Genomic DNA, 22,337 nt, shown 5'->3' with positions numbered 1-22,337 from the left:
ATGTGAGCGTGGAATAGACTACAAGGTGGTGCCGACAGAAAGGGCCTCCTTGTTTCTAGCTCCTAGGCTACTTTGCAGTATTTAGTTTTTTTCTGTTATTTCTTACATTATTTGCTAAGAATGCTTCTTGCATTATTTCCTACAGTCGAAAATAACTTTTGGATACTAAATCGGTGGTCACTTACCAGAATTCGATCAGAAATTAGACTTCCCTGAATTGGATCTTTTGTTTGAACTCCCCTAGGCACTTCCATTCTTTCCGGGGTCTGCTCCAAGAAGAGGAAGAAGGACTCGAGGCATACCATCCACCAATTCCGAGTATATTACTCGCTAACGTTCAGTCCCTGGACAATAAAGTGGACGAGCACAGGGTGAGGATCTCCTTCCAGAGAGACATTAGAGACTGTAACATACTCTGTTTTATGGAATCATGGCTCTCTCCAGATATACTGTCCCCATCCATCCAGCCAGTGGTGTTCTCCATCCATCTCACTGTACAGGTGGAGGTGTATCACTGTACAGGTGGTGGTGTACAGTGGTTTTTCCTTTAAAAGTTGCATCATACTGCAGCACAGCTTGCGGGGTGCCGCAGAATTCTATGGCACGTTATTTGTGTCAGCCATTTTTGCCATTAATTCTAGTTAATGCTAATTTGACCACCAGAGGGAATCTTTGAGAAGTTAAGTTATTGAAATGACATGGCGCTGTAGACCTAAGAGTCCTGTTTACTGTAGCTGTTTTAGCATAACTTACTCATTGGCATACAAGCCTACTTCAATATGCAGTATATCAATCAATCAATCAATCAATCAATCAATCAATCAATCATTCATTCACTTGTTCATGTCATCACACAGCATAGAGCATCCATGTCTTTAAAGCATTTTAGTTATAAAATGAAATAACAAAGGGAGCCTTGAATATTTAAACAATGAATAAATCTCAACATGTTGGCTAAAGCGATTGAATTCAGGAATGTATTTGACTCTTTTTAATATTAACCTCCCTGGGCAAGGTGGGACGTTCTATTCAACAGCCAGTGGAATCGTGTGGCGTGAAATACAAATACCTCATAAATGCTATAACTTCAATTTCTCAAACATATGACTATTTTACACCATTTTAAAGACAAGACTCTCGTTAATCTAACCACACTCTCCGATTTCAAAAAGGCTTTACAACGAAAGCAAAATGTTAGATTATGTCAGGAGAGTGCCCTGCCAAAAATAATCACACAGCCATTTTCAAAGCATGCATATATGTCACAAAAACCAAAACCACAGCTAAATGCAGCACTAACCTTTGATGATCTTCATCAGATGACACTCCTAGGACATTATGTTATACAATACATGCATGTTTTGTTCAATCAAGTTCATATTTATATCAAAAAACAGCTTTTTACATTAGCATGTGATGTTCAGAACTAGCATACCCACCGCAAACTTCCGGTGAATTTACTTAATTACTCACGATTAACGTTCACAAAATACATAAATTATTTTAAGAATTATAGATACAGAACTCCTTTATGCAATCGCGGTGTCAGATTTTAAAATAGCTTTTCGGCGAAAGCACATTTTGCAATATTCTGAGTAGATAGCCCGGCCATCATGGCTAGCTAATTTGACACCCACCAAGTTTGGCCCTCACCAAACTCAGATTTACTATTAGAAAAATTGGATTACCTTTGCTGTTCTTCGTTAGAATGCACTCCCAGGACTTCTACTTCAACAACAAATGTTGTTTTGGTTCGAAATAATCCATAGTTATATTGAAATAGCTCCGTTTTGTTCGTGCGTTGAGGTCAGTATCCGAAGGGTGACGCGCGAGCGCATTTCGTGACAAAAAAAAATCTAAATATTCCATTACCATACTTCAAAGCATGTCAAACGCTGTTTAAAATCAATTTTTATGCGATTTTTCTCGTAAAATAGCGATAATATTCCAACCGGGCGACGTTGTATTCGTTCAAAGAGAGAAAGAAAAAATGGAGTCCTCTCGTGCATGCGCGCTCCAGTGTCAGTGTTCCCTGCCTGACCACTCACAAACACTCCTGCTGTTTTTCGCCCAGAGACTGCAGAGCTCTCATTCCACTTTCTGGCGCCTTCTTAGAGCCAATGGAAGCCTTAGAAAATGTCACGTTACAGCAGAGATGCTGTATTTTTGATAGAGAGGCCCTAGAAGAACAACAAATTGTCAGACAGGGCACTTCCTGCATGGAATTTTCTCAGATTTTGGCCTGACAAATTCCTCAAAAATACAAAAACTTCAATTTTTCAAACATATGACTATTTCACAGCATTTTAAAGACAAGACTCTCCTTTATCTAACCACACTGTCCGATTTCAAAAAGGCTTTACAGCGAAAGCAAAACATTAGATTATGTCAGCAGAGTACCCAGCCAGAAATAATCAGACACCCATTTTTCAAGCTAGCATATAATGTCACAAAAACCCAGAAGACAGCTAAATGCAGCACTAACCTTTGATGATCTTCATCAGATGACACACCTAGGACATTATGTTATACAATACATGCATGTTTTGTTCAATCAAGTTCATATTTGTATCAGAAAACAGCTTTTTACATTAGCATGTGACGTTCAGAACTAGCATACCCCCCGCAAACTTCCGGGGAATTTACTAAATTACTCACGATAAACGTTCACAAAAAGCATAACAATTATTTTAAGAATTATAGATACAGAACTCCTCTATGCACTCGATATGTCCGATTTTAAAATAGCTTTTTGGTGAAAGCACATTTTGCAATATTCTAAGTACATAGCCCAGCCATCACGGGCTAGCTATTTAGACACCCGGCAAGTTTAGCCTTCACCAAAATCAGATTTACTATTACAAAAATGTTATTACCTTTGTTGTCTTCGTCAGAATGCACTCCCAGGACTGCTACTTCAATAACAAATGTTGGTTTGGTCCCAAATAATCCATCGTTATATCCGAATAGCGGCGTTTTGTTCGTGCGTTCCAGAAACTATCCGAAATGGTAAATCAGGGTAGTGCGCATGGCGCAATTCGTGACCAAAAAATTCTAAATATTCCATTACCGTACTTCGAAGCATGTCAACCGCTGTTTAAAATCCATTTTTATGCAATTTATCTCGTAAAAAAGCGATAATATTCCGACCGGGAATCTCCTTTTCAGCAAACAGAGGAAAAATCACAAAGACGGGGGCGGCCAGTGCACGCGCCTAAGCCTACAGTCCCTTGATCGGCCACTTGACAAAGGCGATAATGTGTTTCAGCCTGGGGCTGGGATGACGACATTCTGTTTTTTCCCGGGCTCTGGGAGCCTATGGAAGACGTAGGAAGTGTCACGTTAGAGCAGAGATCCTTTGTAATTGAATGAGATGGCAAAGAAGTTCAAGAAATGGTCAGACAGGCCACTTCCTGTAAAGGAATCTCTCAGGTTTTGACCTGCCATATGAGTTCTGTTATACTCACAGACACCATTCAAACAGTTTTAAAAACTTTGGAGTGTTTTCTATCCAAAGCCAATAATTATATGCATATTCTAGTTACTGGGCAGGAGTAGTAACCAGATTAAATCGGGTACGTTTTTTATCCAGCCGTGAAAATACTGCCCCCTAGCCATAACAGGTTAAAAAGGACTCGTAAGGAAATTTACATTAGACCAAGCCGGACGTCACGAATGGTTAGACTCTACCAGACCAGCGTGACAGACAGCATGAGCTGAACGTTACAAAATGGTGGGAACCTATAAAAAGGAGACCAAAACATGCAGGATTGCTGCAGTGTGTAAAGTAGTCCTAGCTGTACACTGAATAATCAACCATTGAGACCAGTCTACGTGCAGCGCGAGCTGAATACGTGACAAATGGTTTAAAACTACAATACCAGAAAATGGTAAGACCCTCTGAAGCGCTCGACGAGTGAGGAAGATAAAGACTACACATTCACAGTCTGCAGCTGTATATGTAAAATAGTCTTGGAAACTCGACCCGAAGACGGGAAAAGAAGAACCTTTCCCTATCACCACTGTGTGATACATCTCTGATGGATCCATTCTAACGAACACTCCAGAGACAAAGAAAACTACAACTACAAAGGACATTGTGACCTCTGGTGGACAAACCAGAGACTTCAGTTGAACTACTCCCAATAGACTGACCGGATGATTTCAACAGAGAGACGACAAAGACATACAGGCGTAAATATATATATTGCAATTCTTTTCGAATGAGCGGTCGTTCATGTGCAAAGTATTCATTCTCATGAGCATAGTTTCCACATGTATGTATCAGCCCACTCTCTTTGTCTCTCACGCTCACATTATCTTGCACCCCCCTTTCCGTTGTGTAACCAAATGGTTATATTGGATTAGTCCACAAGGGACTTTTCATTGCATTATGTTAATAATCAATCATCTATACCGAGGGTGTGTTTTCATGCATTTCTGTGTGATTATTTTGTTAGTTAGTAAATAAATAATATGTAAACTGATTCATCACTTAGGCTAGGGTTCGTGCAGATTTACGGATTAAATGATGTTCAGAATGAGATTGAGGTAACGATAGATTAATTGATGACTGGTATGACTTTGACATATTCTTAAGTTAATTCGGGAAATGGTAACTCATTAACCTGTTTAGGATAGGGGGCAGTATTTTCACGGCCGGATAAAAAACATACCCGATTTAATCTGGTTATTACTCCTGCCCAGAAACTAGAATATGCATATAATTGTTTGATTTGGATAGAAAACACCCTAAAGTTTCTAAAACTGTTTGAATGGTGTCTGTGAGTATAACAGAACTCATATGGCAGGCCAAAACCTGAGAAGATTCTATACAGGAAGTGCCCTCTCTGACCATTTCTTGGCCTTCTATAGCCTCTTTATCGAAAACAGAGGATCTCTGCTGTAACGTGACATTTTCTAAGGCTCCCATAGGCTCTCAGAAGGCGCCAGAACGGGGAATGATGACTCTGCAGTCCCTGGGCGAAAAACAGTAACGCATTTGGATCGTGGTCAATCTGAGAACAATGACACGGGTGCGCGCGTGCACGTGAAGAGTCCATTTTACATTTTCAGTCTTTGAACGAAAACGACGTCTCCCGGTCGGAATATTATCGCTATTTTATGAGAAAAATCGCATAAAAATTGATTTTAAACAGCGTTTGACATGCTTCGAAGTACGGTAATGGAATATTTTGACATTTTTTGTCACGATATGCGCCGGCGCGTCACCCTTCGGATAGTGTCTTGAACGCAAGAACAAAACGCCGCTATTTGGATATAACTATGGATTATTTGGAACCAAAACAACATTGGGTGTAAAGTAGAAGTCCTGGGAGTGCATTCTGACGAAGAACAGCAAAGGTAATCCAATTTTTCTTATAGTAAATCTGAGTTTGGTGAGTGCCAAACTTGGTGGGTGTCAAAATAGCTAGCCATGATGGCCGGGCTATCTACTCAGAATATTGCAAAATGTGCTTTCACCGAAAAGCTATTTTAAAATCTGACATAGCAATTGCATAAAGTTCTGTATCTATAATTCTTAAAATAATTGTTATGTTTTTTGTGAACGTTTATCGTGAGTAATTTAGTAAATTCACCGGAAGTTTCGGTGGGTATGCTAGTTCTGAATGTCACATGCTAATGTAAAAAGCTGGTTTTTGATATAAATATGAACTTGATTGAACAAAACATGCATGTATTGTTTAAAACCTCTTGAGGATACCCTAGGATTGGGGGCGCCACAGCGCATTTTGAAAAGCATTCGTTCCCATTTTCAACGGCCTACTAATCAAACTCAGAAGCTAGGACATGCATATACTTATTATATATGGATAGAAAATACCCTAAAGTTTCTAAAACTGTTTGAATGGTGTCTGTGAGTATAACAGAACTCATATGGCAGTCAAAACCCCGAGACCGATTGAAACAGGCAGTGGAATTCTGAATTGTGGACTCGACTTCTCATCTTTCCCTATTAATCACACCGTTAACAATGGTTCAATGAGCACTTCCTATTGCTTCCACTAGATGTCGCCAGTCTTTTCACAGTGGTTTGAGCCTTATACAGTCGAAACTCAGTGAATGAGACGCATTGGAAATTGGTCACAGGGGATGGGCCATCACCATTATGACGCCGGCGGCCCTGTCTACCCCCACCTTTGGAAACGTTTTAAAACACTCTGCAACCGTCCCCGTCGAATCTTATTGGCTCTCTAGGTGTTACAGGCCCTGAAGATTAATGTTTTACAACGTTTGACATGTTTGAACGAACCTAAATGGGAAAAACACGTTTATTTCGAAACGGCTGTGCCGCGCCCGGCAGAGTATTTGGATACAGCATTCAGACGCACTAACAACAGAAAGCTAATGGAACATAAAGGATGGACTTTTTCGACCGAAAATACATCTGTTGTGGACCTGGGATCCCTGGAAGTGCTTTCTGATGAAGACAACTAAAGGTAGGCGATTATTGACAATATTATACAAGATGAGATGTGACATGCGATTGTTCCAAGATGGCGCCGAGCTCGGTTTATTAGCTCATTTTCTGAGTATCGCATCTTCTTTTATCGCAAAGTGTGATTACCCAGTAAAGTTAATTTAAAATCTGGTATGACAGGTGTTCTCAAGAGATATTCATCTATAAATGTTAGATTGACAATATAAATTTAAAAAATCGTTTTCGAATAGTAATTTAGGGAATTGTAGCACTGTTTCCCGGGACGCATTTGAGGGGAAATTAGTTAGTCAACGTCAGACGCCGATGTAAAATGCTGTTTTTATATATAAATATGACCTTTATTGAACAAAAGAATGCATGCATTCTGTAACATGATGTCCTAGGTGTGTCATCTGATGAAGTTTGTAAAAGGTTAGTGCTGCATTTAGCTGTTTTTTGGTTATTTGTGATGCAAGTGGTTGGTCGGAAAATGGCTATGTTGCGGCTTTTTACGATGGACTCATCTAACATAATCTAATGATTTGCTTTTCCTGTAAAACCTTTTTGAAATCGGACGACGTGGGTCGATTCAGGAGAGGTGTATCTATAAAACAAAAACAAAAATTATTATTATATTTTTTTTATGCTAATTGGCGATATGATTTTTCGCTGGATTTTGATCCCGCTGACGGGATGAGACGCTGAAGAGGATAACATAATGTCCTAGGAGTGTCATCTGATGAAGATCATCAAAGGTTAGTGCTGCATTTAGCTGTGGTTTTGTTTTTGTGACATTGTATGCTAGCTTGAAAAATGGGTGTGTGATTATTTCTGGCTGGGTACTCTCCTGACATAATCTAATGTTTTGCTTTCGTTGTAAAGCCTTTTTGAAATCGGACAATGTGGTTAGATAAAGGAGAGTCTCGTCTTTAAAATGGTGTAAAATAGTCATATGTTTGAAAAATTGAAGTTTTGGGATTTTTGAGGAGTTTGTAATTCGCGCCACGCCCTATCATTGGATATTGGAGCGGTGTTCCGCTAGCGGAACATCTAGATGTAAGAGGTTAAATAAACTTTTTCCGTGGTGCCTCAGATTACTAACGAATGAATTGTTACATGATTCATTTAATTGAGTAATAATTAAACGTGGTATGTCATTATTTGATGGATAGCCGTCATCACATTAATGGTAGTCACGTCACAATATTACAATAGGCCATAAGTCAGCAGACCGCCGATTGACCTCACTTTGATTATGCTGTAACAACATACTGTAGCACCATGACCAGGATCTCTATTCATTTAACCTGTTAGGGCTAGGGGGCAGCATTGACACGGCTGGATAAAAAACATACCCGATTTAATCTGGTTACCACTCCTACTCAGTAACTAGAATATGCATATACTTATTACATATGGATAGAAAACACCCTAAATTTTCTAAAACTGTTTGAATGGTGTCTGTGAGTATAACAGAACTCAAATGGCAGGTCAAAACCTGAGAGATTCCTTTACAGGAAGTGGCCTGTCTGACCATTTCTGGAACTTCTTTGCCATCTCTATCATTTACTAAGGATCTCTGCTCTAACGTGACACTTCCCACGTCTTCCATAGGCTCTCATAGCCCGGGAAAAAAGAGAATGTCGTCATTCCAGCCCCAGGCTGAAACACATTATCGCCTTTCTCAAGTGGCCCATCAAGAGACACTAGCTTATGCGCGTGACCCCGACCGCCCCCGCCTTTGGGATTTTTTCCTCTGTTTGCCGAAAAGGAGATTCCCTGTCGGAATTTTATCGCTTTTCTATGAGAAAAATGACGTAAAAATTGATTTTAAACAGCGGTTGACATGCTTCGACGTACGGCAATGGAATACTTTGAACTTTATTGTCAGGAATTGCGCCAAGCGCGCGACACTTCTTTACTATTTCGGATAGTGTCTGGAACGCACAAACAAAACGCCGCTATTCGGATATAACGATGGATTATTTTGGACCAAACCAACATTTGTTATTGAAGTAGACGTCCTGGGTGTGCATTCTGACGAAGACAACAAAAGGTAATGACATTTTTATAATAGTAAATATGATTATGGTGAGTGCTAAACTTGCCGGGTGTCTAAATAGCGAGCCCGTGATGCCTGGGCTATGTACTTAGAATATTGCAAAATGTGCTTTCACCAAAAAGCTATTTTAAAATCGGACATATCGAGTGCATAGAGGAGGTCTGTATCTATAATTCTTAAAATAATTGTTATGCTTTTTGTGAACGTTTATCGTGAGTAATTTAGTAAAATGTTAGCGAATTCCCCGTAAGTTTGCGGGGGGTATGCTAGTTCTGAACGTCACATGCTAATGTAAAAAGCTGGTTTTTGATATAAATATGAACTTGATTGAACAAAACATGCATGTATTGTATAACATAATGTCCTAGGGTTGTCATCTGATGAAGATCATCAAAGGTGAGTGCTGCATTTAGCTGTCTTCTGGGTTTTGGTGACATTATATGCTGGCTTGAAAAATGGGTGTCTGATTATTTCTGGCTTGGTACTCTGCTGACATAATCTAATGTTTTGCTTTCGTTGTAAAGCCTTTTTGAAATCGGACAGTGTGGTTAGATTAAAGAGAGTCTTATCTTTAAATGGCTGTAAAATAGTCATATGTTTGAGAAATTGAAGTAATAGGATTTTGAAGATTTTGAAAATCGCGCCACAGGCTGGCAGTGGATGTTACGTAGGTGGGACGAATTCGTCCCGCCGGTCCCATAGAGGTTAACCTGTCTGGGAACCGTGGGACGTTTGCGTCCCACCCTAGTCAACAGCCAGTGGAATCGCGTCGCGCGAAGTACAAATACCTCATAAATGCTATAACTTCAATTTCTCAAACATATTACTATTTTACACCATTTTATAGATACACCTCTCCTGAATCGAACCACGTTGTCCGATTTCAAAAAGGCTTTACAGCAAAAGCAAAACATTAGATTATGTTAGGAGAGTACCCTGCCAAAAAAGAATCACTGTCATATTCAAAGCAACTAGCATGCATCACAAATACCCAAAACACAGCTAAATGCAGCACTAACCTTTGACAATCTTCATCAGATGACACTCCTAGGACATCATGTTACACAATACATGCATTTTTTGTTCGATAAAGTTCATATTTATATATAAAAACAGCATTTTACATCGGCGCGTGACGTTCAGAAAATATTTTCCCTCAAATGCTTCCTGTGAATCAGCGCTACAATTTACAAAATTACTATTCGAAAACATTGGTAAAATATAATATTGTCATTCAAAGAATTATAGATTAACATCTTGTAAATGCAACCGCATTGCCAGATTTAAAAATAACTTTACTGGGAAATCACACTTTGCAATAAACGAGGTGCTATGCTCAGAAAAATAGGCTAGGCGATACAGGTTAGCGCCATCTTGGACTCATCTAAAATCAAATATACTATTGTAAATATTCACTTACCTTTTGATTATCTTCATGAGAAGGCACTTCCAGGGATCCCAGGTCCACAACAAATGTAGTTTTGTTCGAAAAAGTTAATAGTTTATGTCCCAATAGCTCCTTCTTGTTAGCGCGTTCCGAAGGCTACTCATAATGTACGAAGCGCGCGGGACTTGTCCTCACAAATGTGCAAAAGAAATGTATTTACGTTCGTTCAAACATGTCAAATGTTGTATAACATAAATCTTTAGGGCCTTTTTCAATCAGAACTTCAATAATATTCAAGGTGGACGATTGCATTGTCTTACTAAACGTTTCGGAACGAAAGAGTACCCACGGGCATGTGCGTCATGGTAGTAATGGCCCTCCCTCTATGACAAACTTTCCAGGCCTCTCGTTCGGTCAGTTTTTACCGGAGAAGACTCAAACCACTTTGTAAAGACTGTTGACATCTAGTGGAAGCCTTAGCCTAAATGAATCCTAACTCACGGTGTGTTTCATAGGCAAAGTGTTGAAAGTGATTCCACAAATCAGATTTCCACTTCCTGTTAGGATTTGTCTCAGGGTTTTGACTGCCATATGAGTTCTGTTATACTCACAGACACCATTCAAACAGTTTTAGAAACTTCAGAGTGTTTTCTATCCAAATCTACTAATTATATGCATATTCACGTTTCTGGGTAAGAGTAGTAACCAGTTTAAATCGGGTACGTTTTTTATCTGGCCGTGAAAATACTGCCCCCTATCCCCAACAAGTTATTAAGTGAGCAGATTAGAGCTTTCAGGAGGAACGGAAAATCTACTGGAGACATTTCAAAAATACTGTTAGACTTGGGGATTATGCAGCTGAGATGTACAGTAGTTGAAATAAACATCTGCATTTTGAAAGAGTATATGTAGCATTATTTTATTAACGAAAGCATAAAGATGTTGATGAAAAATACTGTACATTATATGCTTTATCCGACATTTTGCAGTTGCATGAGGTTTGGAGTTAGAAATGTAAAACTTTAGAATACGTAATACATGACTGTAAATAAAAACACAGCATCAACAGTGGCACAAATATATTATTGAATTCGGGAAAGAAAAAATACAAACGCACTTCATTTTATACTAACAAGTGGTTGTATAAAATGGTATAAAATACAGTATATACATGTAATATGAGTAATGTAAGCTATGTAAACATTATTAAGGTGGCATTATTTAAATTGGGATTGTTTAAAGTGACTTATGATCCATTTGTTAAAGTGTCCATTGATTGGGTCACAATACAGTATATACATCTGACATGAGTATTGTAAGATATGTAGACATTACTAAAGTGGCAATTTTTAGAGTGGCATTGTTTAAAGTGACTAGAGATCCATTTATTAAAGTGTCTAGTGATCGGGTCTCAGTGTGGGCAGAAGCCTCTCTGAGTTAGTGATTGCTGTTTAGTAGTTTGATGGCCTTGCGATAGAAGCTGTTTCTCAATCTCTCGTTCCCAGCTTTGATGCACATGTACTGACCTCACCTTCTGGATGATAGCGGTGTGAACAGGCAGTGGCTCGGGTGGTTGTTGTCCTTGATGATCTTTTTGGCCTTCCTGTGACATCCGGTGCTGTAGGTGTCATGGAGGGCAGGTAGTTTGCCCCCGGTGATGCGTTGTGCAGACCACACCACCCTCTGGAGAGCCTTGCGGTTGAGGGCGGTGCAGTTGTCGTACCAGGCCGTGATAAAGGACGACAGGATGGTCTCGATTGTGCATCTGTAAAGGTTTGTCAGGGTTTTGGGTGACAAGCCAAATTTCTTCAGCCTCCTGAGGTTGAAGAGGCGCTGTTGCGCCTTCTTCACCACACTGTCTGTGTGGGTGGACCATTTCAGTTTGTTTGGCCCCTAAGACCCTCACAAATGTCTACAGATGCACCATTGAGAGGATTTTGTCGGGCTGTATCACCGCCTGGTATGCCAATTGCATGATGGTGTTTTCCGCAAAGCGGGCTGAGAAGGTGTTTTGCTCGTCCGGGAGCTTAGGCGTCGGTGTCCGCGACGTGACTGGCTTTCCCTTTATAATCAGTGATTTTCTGGAGTCCCTGCCACGTACGTCTCGTGTTTGAGCCATTGAATTGTGACTCCACTTTGTCCGGTACATGTCATTTGGCCTCTTTGATTGTTTTACGGATGTCATAGCTGGTCTGTTTGTACACGTCCATGTTCCCAGTCACCTTGCCATGGTTAAATGTGGTGGTTCACGCTTTCAGTTTTACGTGAGTGCTGCCATCTATCCACGGCTTTTGGTTTGGATAACTTCTAATCGTCACAGTGGCGAGAACCCTGCTGGACTGGAACAATATATCCGGAGAGAGCTATGATTCTGCAAAGCAGAGTATGTTATAGTCCCCGATGTCTCTCTGGAAGGAGATCCTCGCCCTGAGCTCGTCTACTTTATCGTCCAGAGACTGAACTTTAGCAAGTAATATACTTGGAAGTAATATACTCTGTAATTCAAATCATCAAAGCTTGATGATGAGTTGGTTATTTGAATCAGCTGTATAGTGTTAGGGGATAAACCAAAACACCCGGGGGGCCAGGACCGAGTTTGGGAAACCCTCCCCTAACACACACTCACATTGTGATATTGTATTGTTGTTTGTATAGTGCACAATGTCTTGTGTTATGTATTGTTTTTGAATTTTTTTGATTGTCTGCTCAGGGATTCAATCTTGCAACCTTTCGGTTACTAGTCCAATGCTCTAACCACTAGGCTACCTACCTGATGTAGACTATTGTTTCGTTTTGATGTGTTGTTTTGTTCCTGTTTGGACCACAGGAAAAGTAGCAGCTAATGGTGATCCTTATAAAATGCTAAATACAGGCCCAAAATAAGAACACCAATGAATAACTTATGTGCAAAATAATTATGTTTTGAGACCATAAAATTGGTGAAGAAATATCTGGGTTTCTGAGTAAAATGCTCCAGCAACTAACACATTGTTTGCTATAACATGCATGAAATACCTGTTGTGAACCTTGGATCTCAATGTACATGTAAATATAAATAGTATGCAAAGAAAACTATGGGAAATATTTTTATTGTGGCTTAAAAATAAATAGTTAAAGTTAGAAATAATAGTAATGCATCATTTGTGAAAGGTACTTGCTTTAAAGCCTATTGTGTGCAGGTGTTCCATCTTCGTAGATATTGACATTGACCTAAAGGTTGCGGCGGAGCACAAAAAACAACATATCCCAGTAGATATTTCTACACATGCGCATGAAAGACGGAACTTCTGCGCTTGCGCATCTTCTAGTGCCCGGTAGCTGATGCAAGAAACCCGAAACTGAATGATTTGGTTGGTTAAAACACATACTGCACGAGATTTTCATCGTTATCATAGTCTGGAAACATGTCGGGAGACGACGAGGTAACTAATCCCGTTTTATATAGTGATTTACCATTATAAATTCGTCTTCGTGAGAAACGTCATTATGGCCTACACATGTGTGAGCATGACATGAGGCAGCAAGCTAGCTAGCTAACTACTGGCTAACGTTAGCCACCCCTTATGTTATTATTGGTGAGCTGCTTCATCTCGAAAAAATTTTAAAATCCTAGCTATGTAGCTTGCGAACTATTTGTGATTGTGTGAAAGTCTCTGTTTCAATTTATTTTGGCTGACATTGACAAGTAGTCGTCAGCCGTTAGTGGTTGACAATGCAATAGCTAACTAGCTACTATAGTTAGCTAACAGACATTTCTTCATTGTGTGCTCTAATGGAAGTGATTCGTCGCTGCTAGTTTCCATCCATATGGCCAACAGTCTAATTGTTGTTGCCATCTTAAATATGAGCATATAGGGCTCCACTTCGGAATTGGATACATTGTTTAGTTAACACAACTAATTACTTTATAATAGTTACAGCCTGACGGTAATGCCTGCAAAATCATCTAAATGTTCCTTACAAGCCAGAATGTTGAATAAAATTACATTTAAACTACCGGTTGTCTCTGCGGTTTGTCCTTTAGCTGCTGAAAATGTGAGACAAAATAACTACAGGAAAGTATTGTTTATCTAGAGTACGGAGGTAAAATTAGTTTTATATTGGATATTCGATTTCTCTCGTTAACTAGCTATTGAACAAAGCATGTTATGACAATGCAAATAGTATTTTCTGAATCAGGAGGATAAAGAACACCATTTTATTGTGATTTTTAAAATGCTCTGTGCCTAACCATATACCTACCAGCACTCTATAAAATTGGGTAAATAACTCTTCTCTGTGGATGTTTTATCAAATTTTGAGCTGCAGAAGGAAAACCTCACAGACAACCAGTGGAGGAAGTATTTATTTAACTAGGCAAGTCAGTTAAGAACAAATTCTTATTTACAATGACAGCCTAACCCGAATGACGCTGGGCCAATTGTGCACCACCCTATGGGTCTCCCAATCACGGCCGGTTGTGATACAGCCTGGAATCGGAAACTATGCAGTATTTTGTTTTTTTGTTGTGAAATTGTTAGATTACTTGTTAGATATTACTGCATGGTCGGAACTAGAAGCACAAGCATTTCGCTACACTCGCATTAACATCTGCTAACCATGTGTATGTGACCAATAAAATGGTATTTGAATCGAACCAGGGTCTGTTGTGACACCTCTAGCACCAAGATGCAGTGCCTTAGACCACTGTGCCACTCGGGATCCTGAGTTTAAATGGAATTGTATTCAACATTCTGGCTTGTAAGGAACATTTACAAGATTTGAGGCATTAATGTCAGGCTGTATATACCAATTAATTGTGCATTTTCACCTGAACAATCAGACTAGCGTAATACTAACTAGTTACTGACAGCCAGTTCTTTATCATATTGACAGCAAGCTAGCTAGCTAACATTACACATTAATTCCTTATCATGATCATGATGCCAATATTTGTCATCCCCAACAGGCTTTTAAGTTAGCTATATTTGCAAGATGTAATACTGACACTGTCATAGGGGTCAGCCATTTGTAACACGTTTCTTTTGGCTTTGTGCTTTGCAGATGATATTTGACCCCAACATGTCCAAGAAGAAGAAAAAGAAGAAGAAGCCTTTCATGTTGGATGAAGAAGGAGGGGACGGTGCCAGTGAGGATGCTCCACAGCCAGAAACGAAGGAGGTGGAGATGGATGGAGGAGAGGACAGAGAGGTGGACTTTGACGAGGATGAGGGACGGAGGAAAGGTGAGGAAGGCGAGACCTTAACATAATAGAAACCTAAAGGGTGAGTTTGCATGTAGTCAGAATTTTCTAAGACCTTTTGTAAGTAAAACGTTTTGATCTTAGTTTGTTTGTTTTCCAGAAATCTCAGATGACCTGGACGACTTAAATTTCTTCAACCAGAAGAAGAAGAAAAAGAAGAAAACAAAGACATTTGACAATGACGTAGAGGATGGAATGAAGGTATGTTTTGGGTCAAGTGCCCAGAGAGCTGGCCAGTGGACCTTAGTTTGTAAAATGTTTCCTTTTTTAACACGTTTTCACAAGAGCGTCTGTTAAATGATGTTTGTTGACTTATCTACCAAATGGATTCCTGTCAACCTTGTAGTTTGTGCACTTCATGTCTCATATTTAGGGATAAGATATATCCTTGCATATGTAGAAAGTTAAAATGTTATGTTTCTTTCAATTATACAGTGTATGACTTATCTGTTGTGGCTTGACATTGTGGTATGTATTAAATTGACTGAATTGCAAAACTGTCGATGTACAGGAGCTGAAAATTGAGGCAGAGCCCTCCGAAACCAACGACGAGGACGACTTGATGTTAGAACTAGGAAAAAAGAAAAGGAAGTCAAAGGCTGTGAATTTCGACATGGATGACGACATGGAAATCAAAGATGACGGTGAGTGTACCAAATTTACAGGATGGAATAAAGCTATAATGCGTTTAATACAACCAGCATGCAAACTGACCTTTGGTCTTTGTCATACCTTGTGGTTTACAGCCCAGGAAGATGAAGATGGAAAGAACACTGACGACATCACGTTCAGCAGCACACAGTCGGGCCCTGCGTGGGCGGGCTCAGAGAGAGACTACACATATGACGAGGTACAATCTAAGTCTGGGTCAAGAGAGAATTTTTACGATTTTCGAGGAATATTACACCCAAGTTATTACCAACTGAACATTTTCATAAGAGACCTAAGATGTAGGACAAGACACCTGGTCATCATGACCTTAAAGAAAGGAATGGTTAGTCACATCTTCATTTAGATAATGAATTGTTCACGTCTTGTTGACGGGAAACACCACAAAAAAACATTCACAAGTATTTCATCCTAAAATCCAGGCTGACTCATCTCCCTCCCTTATAGCTGCTGAACCGCGTCTTCAACATCATGCGGGAGAAGAACCCTGACATGGTGGCTGGGGAGAAGAGGAAGTTTGTCATGAAGCCTCCCCAGGTGGTCCGAGTGGGCACCAAGAAGTCCTCCTTCGTTAACTTCACCGACATCTGCAAACTGTGAGAATGATATGCCACTAGGTTTGGGCGATATACCGGGGTATTTCAAAATACCGACAGTATTATTTTCAATAATACGCCACTGCTTATAACTATACGTTATAACTTTAAGAAATCTTAAGATGTGTCAAATAATATCCAGCGCAGGGCTCCAGCTATGCATTTGGTTTTCTAACTTGCTAGCTAAGTGGCTAGATGTCAAGATTAAGCTACATTCAATCCCCACCTGAATCAAGATCCCTGTTCCAATTTCTAAAAAAAATTGTAGTGCCCCTTGTTCCGGAAATACCGTATACACCAGTATGGTACAGAAACGTTATCACTATGAAAATCTGGATACCGCCCAACCGTATATGCCAGTACCCTGGGATCCCCTGTTGCCTTTTTTTAGAGATGTGGAGTTTTTATGACTTTCACTCACTTGTTGAATCTCATTATTTTGCGTCATTAGTCCCCCTTACCCTCATTTGCTAATTTCTTGACAGGTTGCATCGCCAGCCAAAACATCTCCTGGCTTTCTTGTTGGCTGAGCTTGGAACAAGGTACGGTTTGGGTCGTCAAGTAAAGAAAACCGTTATCATGCTTAAAAAATAATTGTTAAATGAGTAAGAAGGCTATGGATGAAACTGTTTTTTTTTGCAACAGTGGTTCTATAGATGGAACTAATCAGCTCATCATCAAAGGAAGATTCCAGCAGAAACAGATAGAGAATGTCTTACGAAGATATATTAGTAAGTGTTTGTGTTGACAATTGTCCTACCTTTGTACACATCTCTATTTCATTGATATAATTCTGATTTCAGTTAATCATATAATTGCAAATGAGAGGATGGTGTTTATCAACTGTACTTCCAAAAATGTGTTTAATATGATAGGGATGCAACATTGTTCGCAAGCCATGTTCATAACCAGACCTTCTGGTTATGAGATGTTTCTCCAGAGATCATGTTATGTCAATTCGTAGCGTAAACTCTTTTATTGCATATTGAATAACTTACTGTTAAGGTTAATTAGATAAATTAGCTTTACTTCCCAGTCTCACGCCAGTTTCTTTCCCTCTCTTCACAGAGGAGTATGTGACGTGCCATACATGCCGCTCCCCTGACACCATCCTCCAGAAGGACACACGACTCTACTTCCTGCAGTGCGAGACATGCCACTCCCGCTGCTCCGTTGCCAGCATCAAGGCTGGTTTCCAGGCTGTCACGGGCAAGAGGGCACAGCTCCGCGCCAAAGCCAATTAGGATGGGCCAGGCTGGAAGCTTTTATGGACTGTCTGTGGATTTGTTACCGCTGCCTATTGTAAAGAAATTAATAAATCGCATACCATCTGTGTGATCAGACGCTGTGCTGTCTATATTTCCCAATTCATTCATCCATCACTATGGGGGGCCAAGGTCATGAACTTAATGTGTTGTCTACTCTATACTACTTTGAAATCAATTATTTTGTCCAGACCTTCACTGTGTGTGCACCAGGTTTTCCCGTCTTCAAAAGAAAGCTCAGTGTTATGAAGGGCCGTATTCAAACCAGACAAACTGATGCGTATTTTTTATTATTCATTAACAGATTCAACCCCCCCCCTCCCAAAATCTATAGGTTTGGTCTGAAGTATCTGTTCTATAATTTGTGGCTCCCAAGTGGCGCAGCGGTCTAAAGCACTGCATCTCAGTGCTAGAGGTGTCCCTACAGACCCTGGTTTGATTCTAGGCTGTATCACAACCGGCCGTGATTGGGAGTCCCATAGAGCTGCGCACAATTGGCCAGCATCGTTAGGGTTTGGCCGTCATTGTAAATAAGAATTTGTTCTTAAATGACTTGCCTTGTTAAATTAAAATCTGCGAGATATAAAATCAGGAGTCATTTTTTTATTTAGAGAACGCATATTTTTTGGCACTAAACTGTTTCCATGTATACTTACATGAATTTCTTAAATTGTTACGGAGGACCTTCAGATGAGTCTTGAGCCCTATAGGTTACCTAGAACAAAACAGCTGATGTGCTTGTCTCACCTGGTATGTAGCCCAAACTGTTTGGACGCTACAGACAAAAGTTTGCAGTTCGACTGAAGATGAGTCCCAAGACGCTTGTGGGGGCCGTTGAGCAAAAGGGAGAATACCAAATTTTGGGATGTTTCATGGTCTGACAAACCGCTCTGTCATCTTTCAGCACAGATGCATAAAATGCAACATTGGTGGATTGAGATACAGCTGTCAGCTTAAACTGACAGATTTTTTTATGGGGATTTTTGTATTCTGCTAATTTACATTTTTAACAGAATTTCTCCATAACGCTGCATCGGACATGCTTTTTGGTTTGAATGCACCATTAAAAGTTTGAACAAGATTTAAGGCTCATTTTCAGAGTTCGTATCCGGGGCGGGTCTCGAATAAGTCAGAAGAGGTTACTTTTCTTCCTGCTGAAGGTAAAATGGTAGAGAAGATGTGAAGGTAATAGGCCAACTCCTAAAACCTGGCCCCCTGCATGGTTTTCTCAGCCAGATACATTTGTTTGAATATGACCACTGAATCATGTTCATATCCTTTTGACTTGGATATAGCAGTTGGAAAAGCAAGTGTGAGAGATGGCTGACAGTGCATTCGGAAAGTGTTTAGACCCCTTGACCTTTTCAGCATTTTTACGTTACAGCCTTATTTTAAAATCTTTTTTTTCTCAATCTACACACAATACCCCATAATGACAAAGCAAAAACTGGTTTATAGAAATATTTGCAAATTTCTTACAAATATAAAACTTAAGTATCACATTTACATATGTATTCAGACCCTTTCCTCAGTACTTTGTTGAAGCACATTTGGCAGCAATTAAAGCCTGGAGTCTTCTAGGGTATGATGCTACATGCTTGGCACCTGATTTGGGGAGTTTCTCCCATTCTTCTCTGCATAACCTCTCAATTTCTGTCAGGTTGGATGGGGAGCGTCACTGCATAGCTATTTTCAGGTCTTTCAAGAGATGTTCAATCGGGTTCAAGTCTGGGCTCTGGTGGGGCCACTCAAAGACATTGAGACTTGTGCCGAAGTCACTCCTGCATTGTCTTGGCTGTGTGTTTAGGGTCGTGGTCCTTGTTGGAAGGTGAACCTTTGGCCCAGTCAGGTCCTGAGCACTCTGGAGCAAGTTTTCATCAAGGATCTCTCTGTATTTTTAATCTTTCCCTCGATCCTGACTAGTCTCCCAGTCCCTGCCACTGAAAAACATCCCCACAGCATGATGCTTCACCTTAGGGATGCTGCCAGATTTCCTCCAGACGTGATGCTTGCCTTTCAGGCCAAAGAGTTCAATCTTGGTTTCATCAAACCAAAGAATCTTGTTTCTCATGGTCAGAGTCCTTTAGGTGTCTTTTGGCAAACTCCAAGCGGGCTGATGTTCCTTTTACTAAGGAGTGGCTTTCATCTAGCTACTCTACCATAAAGGCCTGATTGGTCTCCCATCTCCACTCTGGAGCTCTATCAGAGTGACCATCGGGTTCTTGGTCACCTCCCTGACCAAGGCCCTTCTCCCAAGGTTGCTCAGTTTGGCCAGGCGGCCAGCTCTAGGAAGAGCCTTGGTGTCGAAGGAATTGTCTGTACTGCTCCGAGACAGGATTGTGCTGAGGCATAGGTCTGGGGAAAAAAATTGCTAATTTTATATGGAGGCAAGGAAATGCTAGCAAGGCCAACTATTGTTTTACTCCCTCTAATTGACTCCATCTCACACTAAAAGGGGGTGTGTTCACTGGCAGCTGTTGTGACACAATTCATGAACAGCTCTGCTTTTTCTCTTTGTTAAAATTGTTTCATATGACTCAGGATGTGCTTAATCCAATGATTAAAGGCCCAGTGTTGCTCTCACACAGCCTCCGCAGCAGCATGTCCTTCAATGTGACCCTCCTGGTTAACATCACCGTACACTCCGAGAGGAGGTGAGGCACTCATGAGTAATGAGCGTATTTTCTAGCCTGACCTTACTGAGACTGAGCAGAAGGCTCTTTAAAACTAGTGCATATTTCCACATAGTCAAGGGATGGAATGTCTTAGAAGGCAGCTCCAAAATCTGTAAATACTTTAAAACATTGGATATTAAAAGGTTCGCTCATCCAAGTCATATGTACCTTGAAAGAACATGAAGGATTACTACAAATCAATTATGATATAAAGATGTAGTTTCCCTTGCCAAACATTTTGGAAACCCTTCACTTACCTCAGATTGATGTATTCGCAATTAAAGTGTATCTTGCTAGTGTCACAAGCCTTGGCTAGAAGTAATGGAGCTACAAGTAGTTACTGATAATTGAGTGACTTGCACAAGTTCTGAGATAGCCCCACAGCACAGCTGTGTGCTGTGGACATGATGTGATGGATTACTCTGAGCAAGAGTTCATTCCAGGGGGCCTTTCCACATGCATTCCTAGATCTGCTCAACTGGAGAGAGTGAAATACAGTCAGGCATGATCGTGTAGCCAGCATGAACTTCCAGAAATATCCCGGGCTGACTAACTGTGATAGCCTCACACCATAAGCCTATGGGTAATTGGGCTCCAATGAAAAATGTACGTTTTAATGCATAATGTCAGAGAAATTGCTCAGCTATTAACCAAGAATAAAGTATGCCATTACTCAATAGGGCTATATTTCAGTTGGAAGGAGAATTCTTTGCCCAGGAGTTGGTTTGAGGTAACTGGTTGAGCAGTATGGTGGGTCTGTATAGTGAACACATGTTGATCTTTTTTCAAAGGTAGTACCACATGATCAGGGTATTAGCAGAATTACTGTTTTACCTCAATGAGCCACGAAATCCCTAGTTTGAAATCGACTGTTTTCTTGAAACTGAGTCACTCTATTTTCCCAAAATTTCCCTCCACATGGGCCAGCCCAGTAGTAATTCAAGTTCTAGCCAATGAGATTCAGCCCCTTGCACTTGAGGGACAGCTAGAACGAGGCCTGCCCAGCGTTTTCCAATGTGGTTGCAGCGCGAGGGAGAAATTACCTGAGGCACATACACTGCATTTGGAAAGTATTCAGACCCTTTTCCTTTTTCCACATTTTGTTACGTTACAGCCTTATCCTAATATGAATTAAATAAATGTATTTCCTCATCAATCTACACACAGTACCCCATAATGACAAAGTGAAAACAGGTTTTAAGAAATGTTTGTATATGTCTAAAAAATTAAACACAGAAATACGTTATTTACATAAGTATACAGACCCTTTGCTATGAGACTCGAAATTGAGCTCAGGTGCAACCTGTTTCCATTGATCATCCTTGAGATGTTTCTACAACTTCATTAGAGTCCACCTGTGGTAAATTCAATTGATTGGACATATTTTGGAAAGGCACGCACCTGTCCATATAAGGTCCCACAGTTAACAGTGCATGTCATAGCATAAACAAAGCCATGAGGTCGAAGGAATTGTCCGTACAGCTCCGAGACAGGATTGTGTCGAGGCATAGGTCTGGGGAGGGGTACCAAAACATTTCCGCAGCATTGAAAGTCACCTAGAACACAGTGGCCTCCATCATTCTTAAATGGAAGAAATTTGGAACCACCAAGACTCTTCCTAGAGCTGGCCTCCCGGGCCAAATTGAGAAGGGCCTTGGTCAGGGAGGTGACCAAGAACCCGATGGTCACTCTGACAGAGATCCAGAGTTCCTTTGTGGAGAACCTTTCAGAAGGACAACCATCTCTGCAGCACTCCACCAATCAGGCCTTTATGGTAGAGTGGCCAGATGGAAGCCACTCCTTAGTATAATGCACATGTTTTTCAGCCTCAGGGACTGGGAGACTAGTCTGGATCGAGGCAAAGATGAACGGAGCAAAGTAAAGAGAGATCCTTGATGAAAACCTGCTCAGGACCTCAGACTGGGGCATAGGTATACCTTCAAACAGGGCCACGACCCTAAGCACACAGACAAGACCCGATCGAACATCTCTGGAGAGA

The 22,337-nt window shown here is 40.5% G+C and overlaps 1 protein-coding gene across 2 annotated transcripts; it reads left to right on the top strand.

Moving 5' to 3' along the window:
* Positions 1–13,155: 13,155 nt before the first annotated feature.
* LOC106565058 (eukaryotic translation initiation factor 2 subunit 2) lies at positions 13,156–17,746 on the top strand. 2 transcript variants are annotated; one of them, XM_014131679.3, is made up of 9 exons: positions 13,156–13,313; positions 14,935–15,115; positions 15,234–15,334; positions 15,645–15,777; positions 15,880–15,983; positions 16,250–16,398; positions 16,884–16,940; positions 17,044–17,129; positions 17,467–17,746. In XM_014131679.3, the coding sequence occupies exons 1-9, from the start codon at positions 13,296–13,298 to the stop codon at positions 17,640–17,642; spliced, it is 1,005 nt and encodes a 334-aa protein (XP_013987154.1). In that variant the 5' UTR covers positions 13,156–13,295; the 3' UTR covers positions 17,643–17,746. The 2 variants fall into 2 exon arrangements, with proteins under 2 accessions (XP_013987154.1, XP_082815118.1); XM_082958992.1 differs by lacking the exon at positions 13,156–13,313 and adding an exon at positions 13,440–13,466.
* Positions 17,747–22,337: the final 4,591 nt, after the last annotated feature.

The sequence above is a fragment of the Salmo salar genome, chromosome 12 (genome assembly GCF_965601325.2).
Source record: "Salmo salar chromosome 12, fSalSal1, whole genome shotgun sequence".
NCBI lineage: Eukaryota > Metazoa > Chordata > Actinopteri > Salmoniformes > Salmonidae > Salmo > Salmo salar.
This window is presented reverse-complemented; position numbering and strand designations above follow the sequence as displayed.

Bases quoted from the DNA above. Each gene is read 5' to 3' on its own strand.
- LOC106565058 (XM_014131679.3), top strand. The intron at 15,335-15,644 runs GTATGTTTTGGG...GTCGATGTACAG, and splicing joins ACGTAGAGGATGGAATGAAG to GAGCTGAAAATTGAGGCAGA. The intron at 17,130-17,466 runs GTAAGTGTTTGT...CTCTCTTCACAG, and splicing joins TGTCTTACGAAGATATATTA to AGGAGTATGTGACGTGCCAT.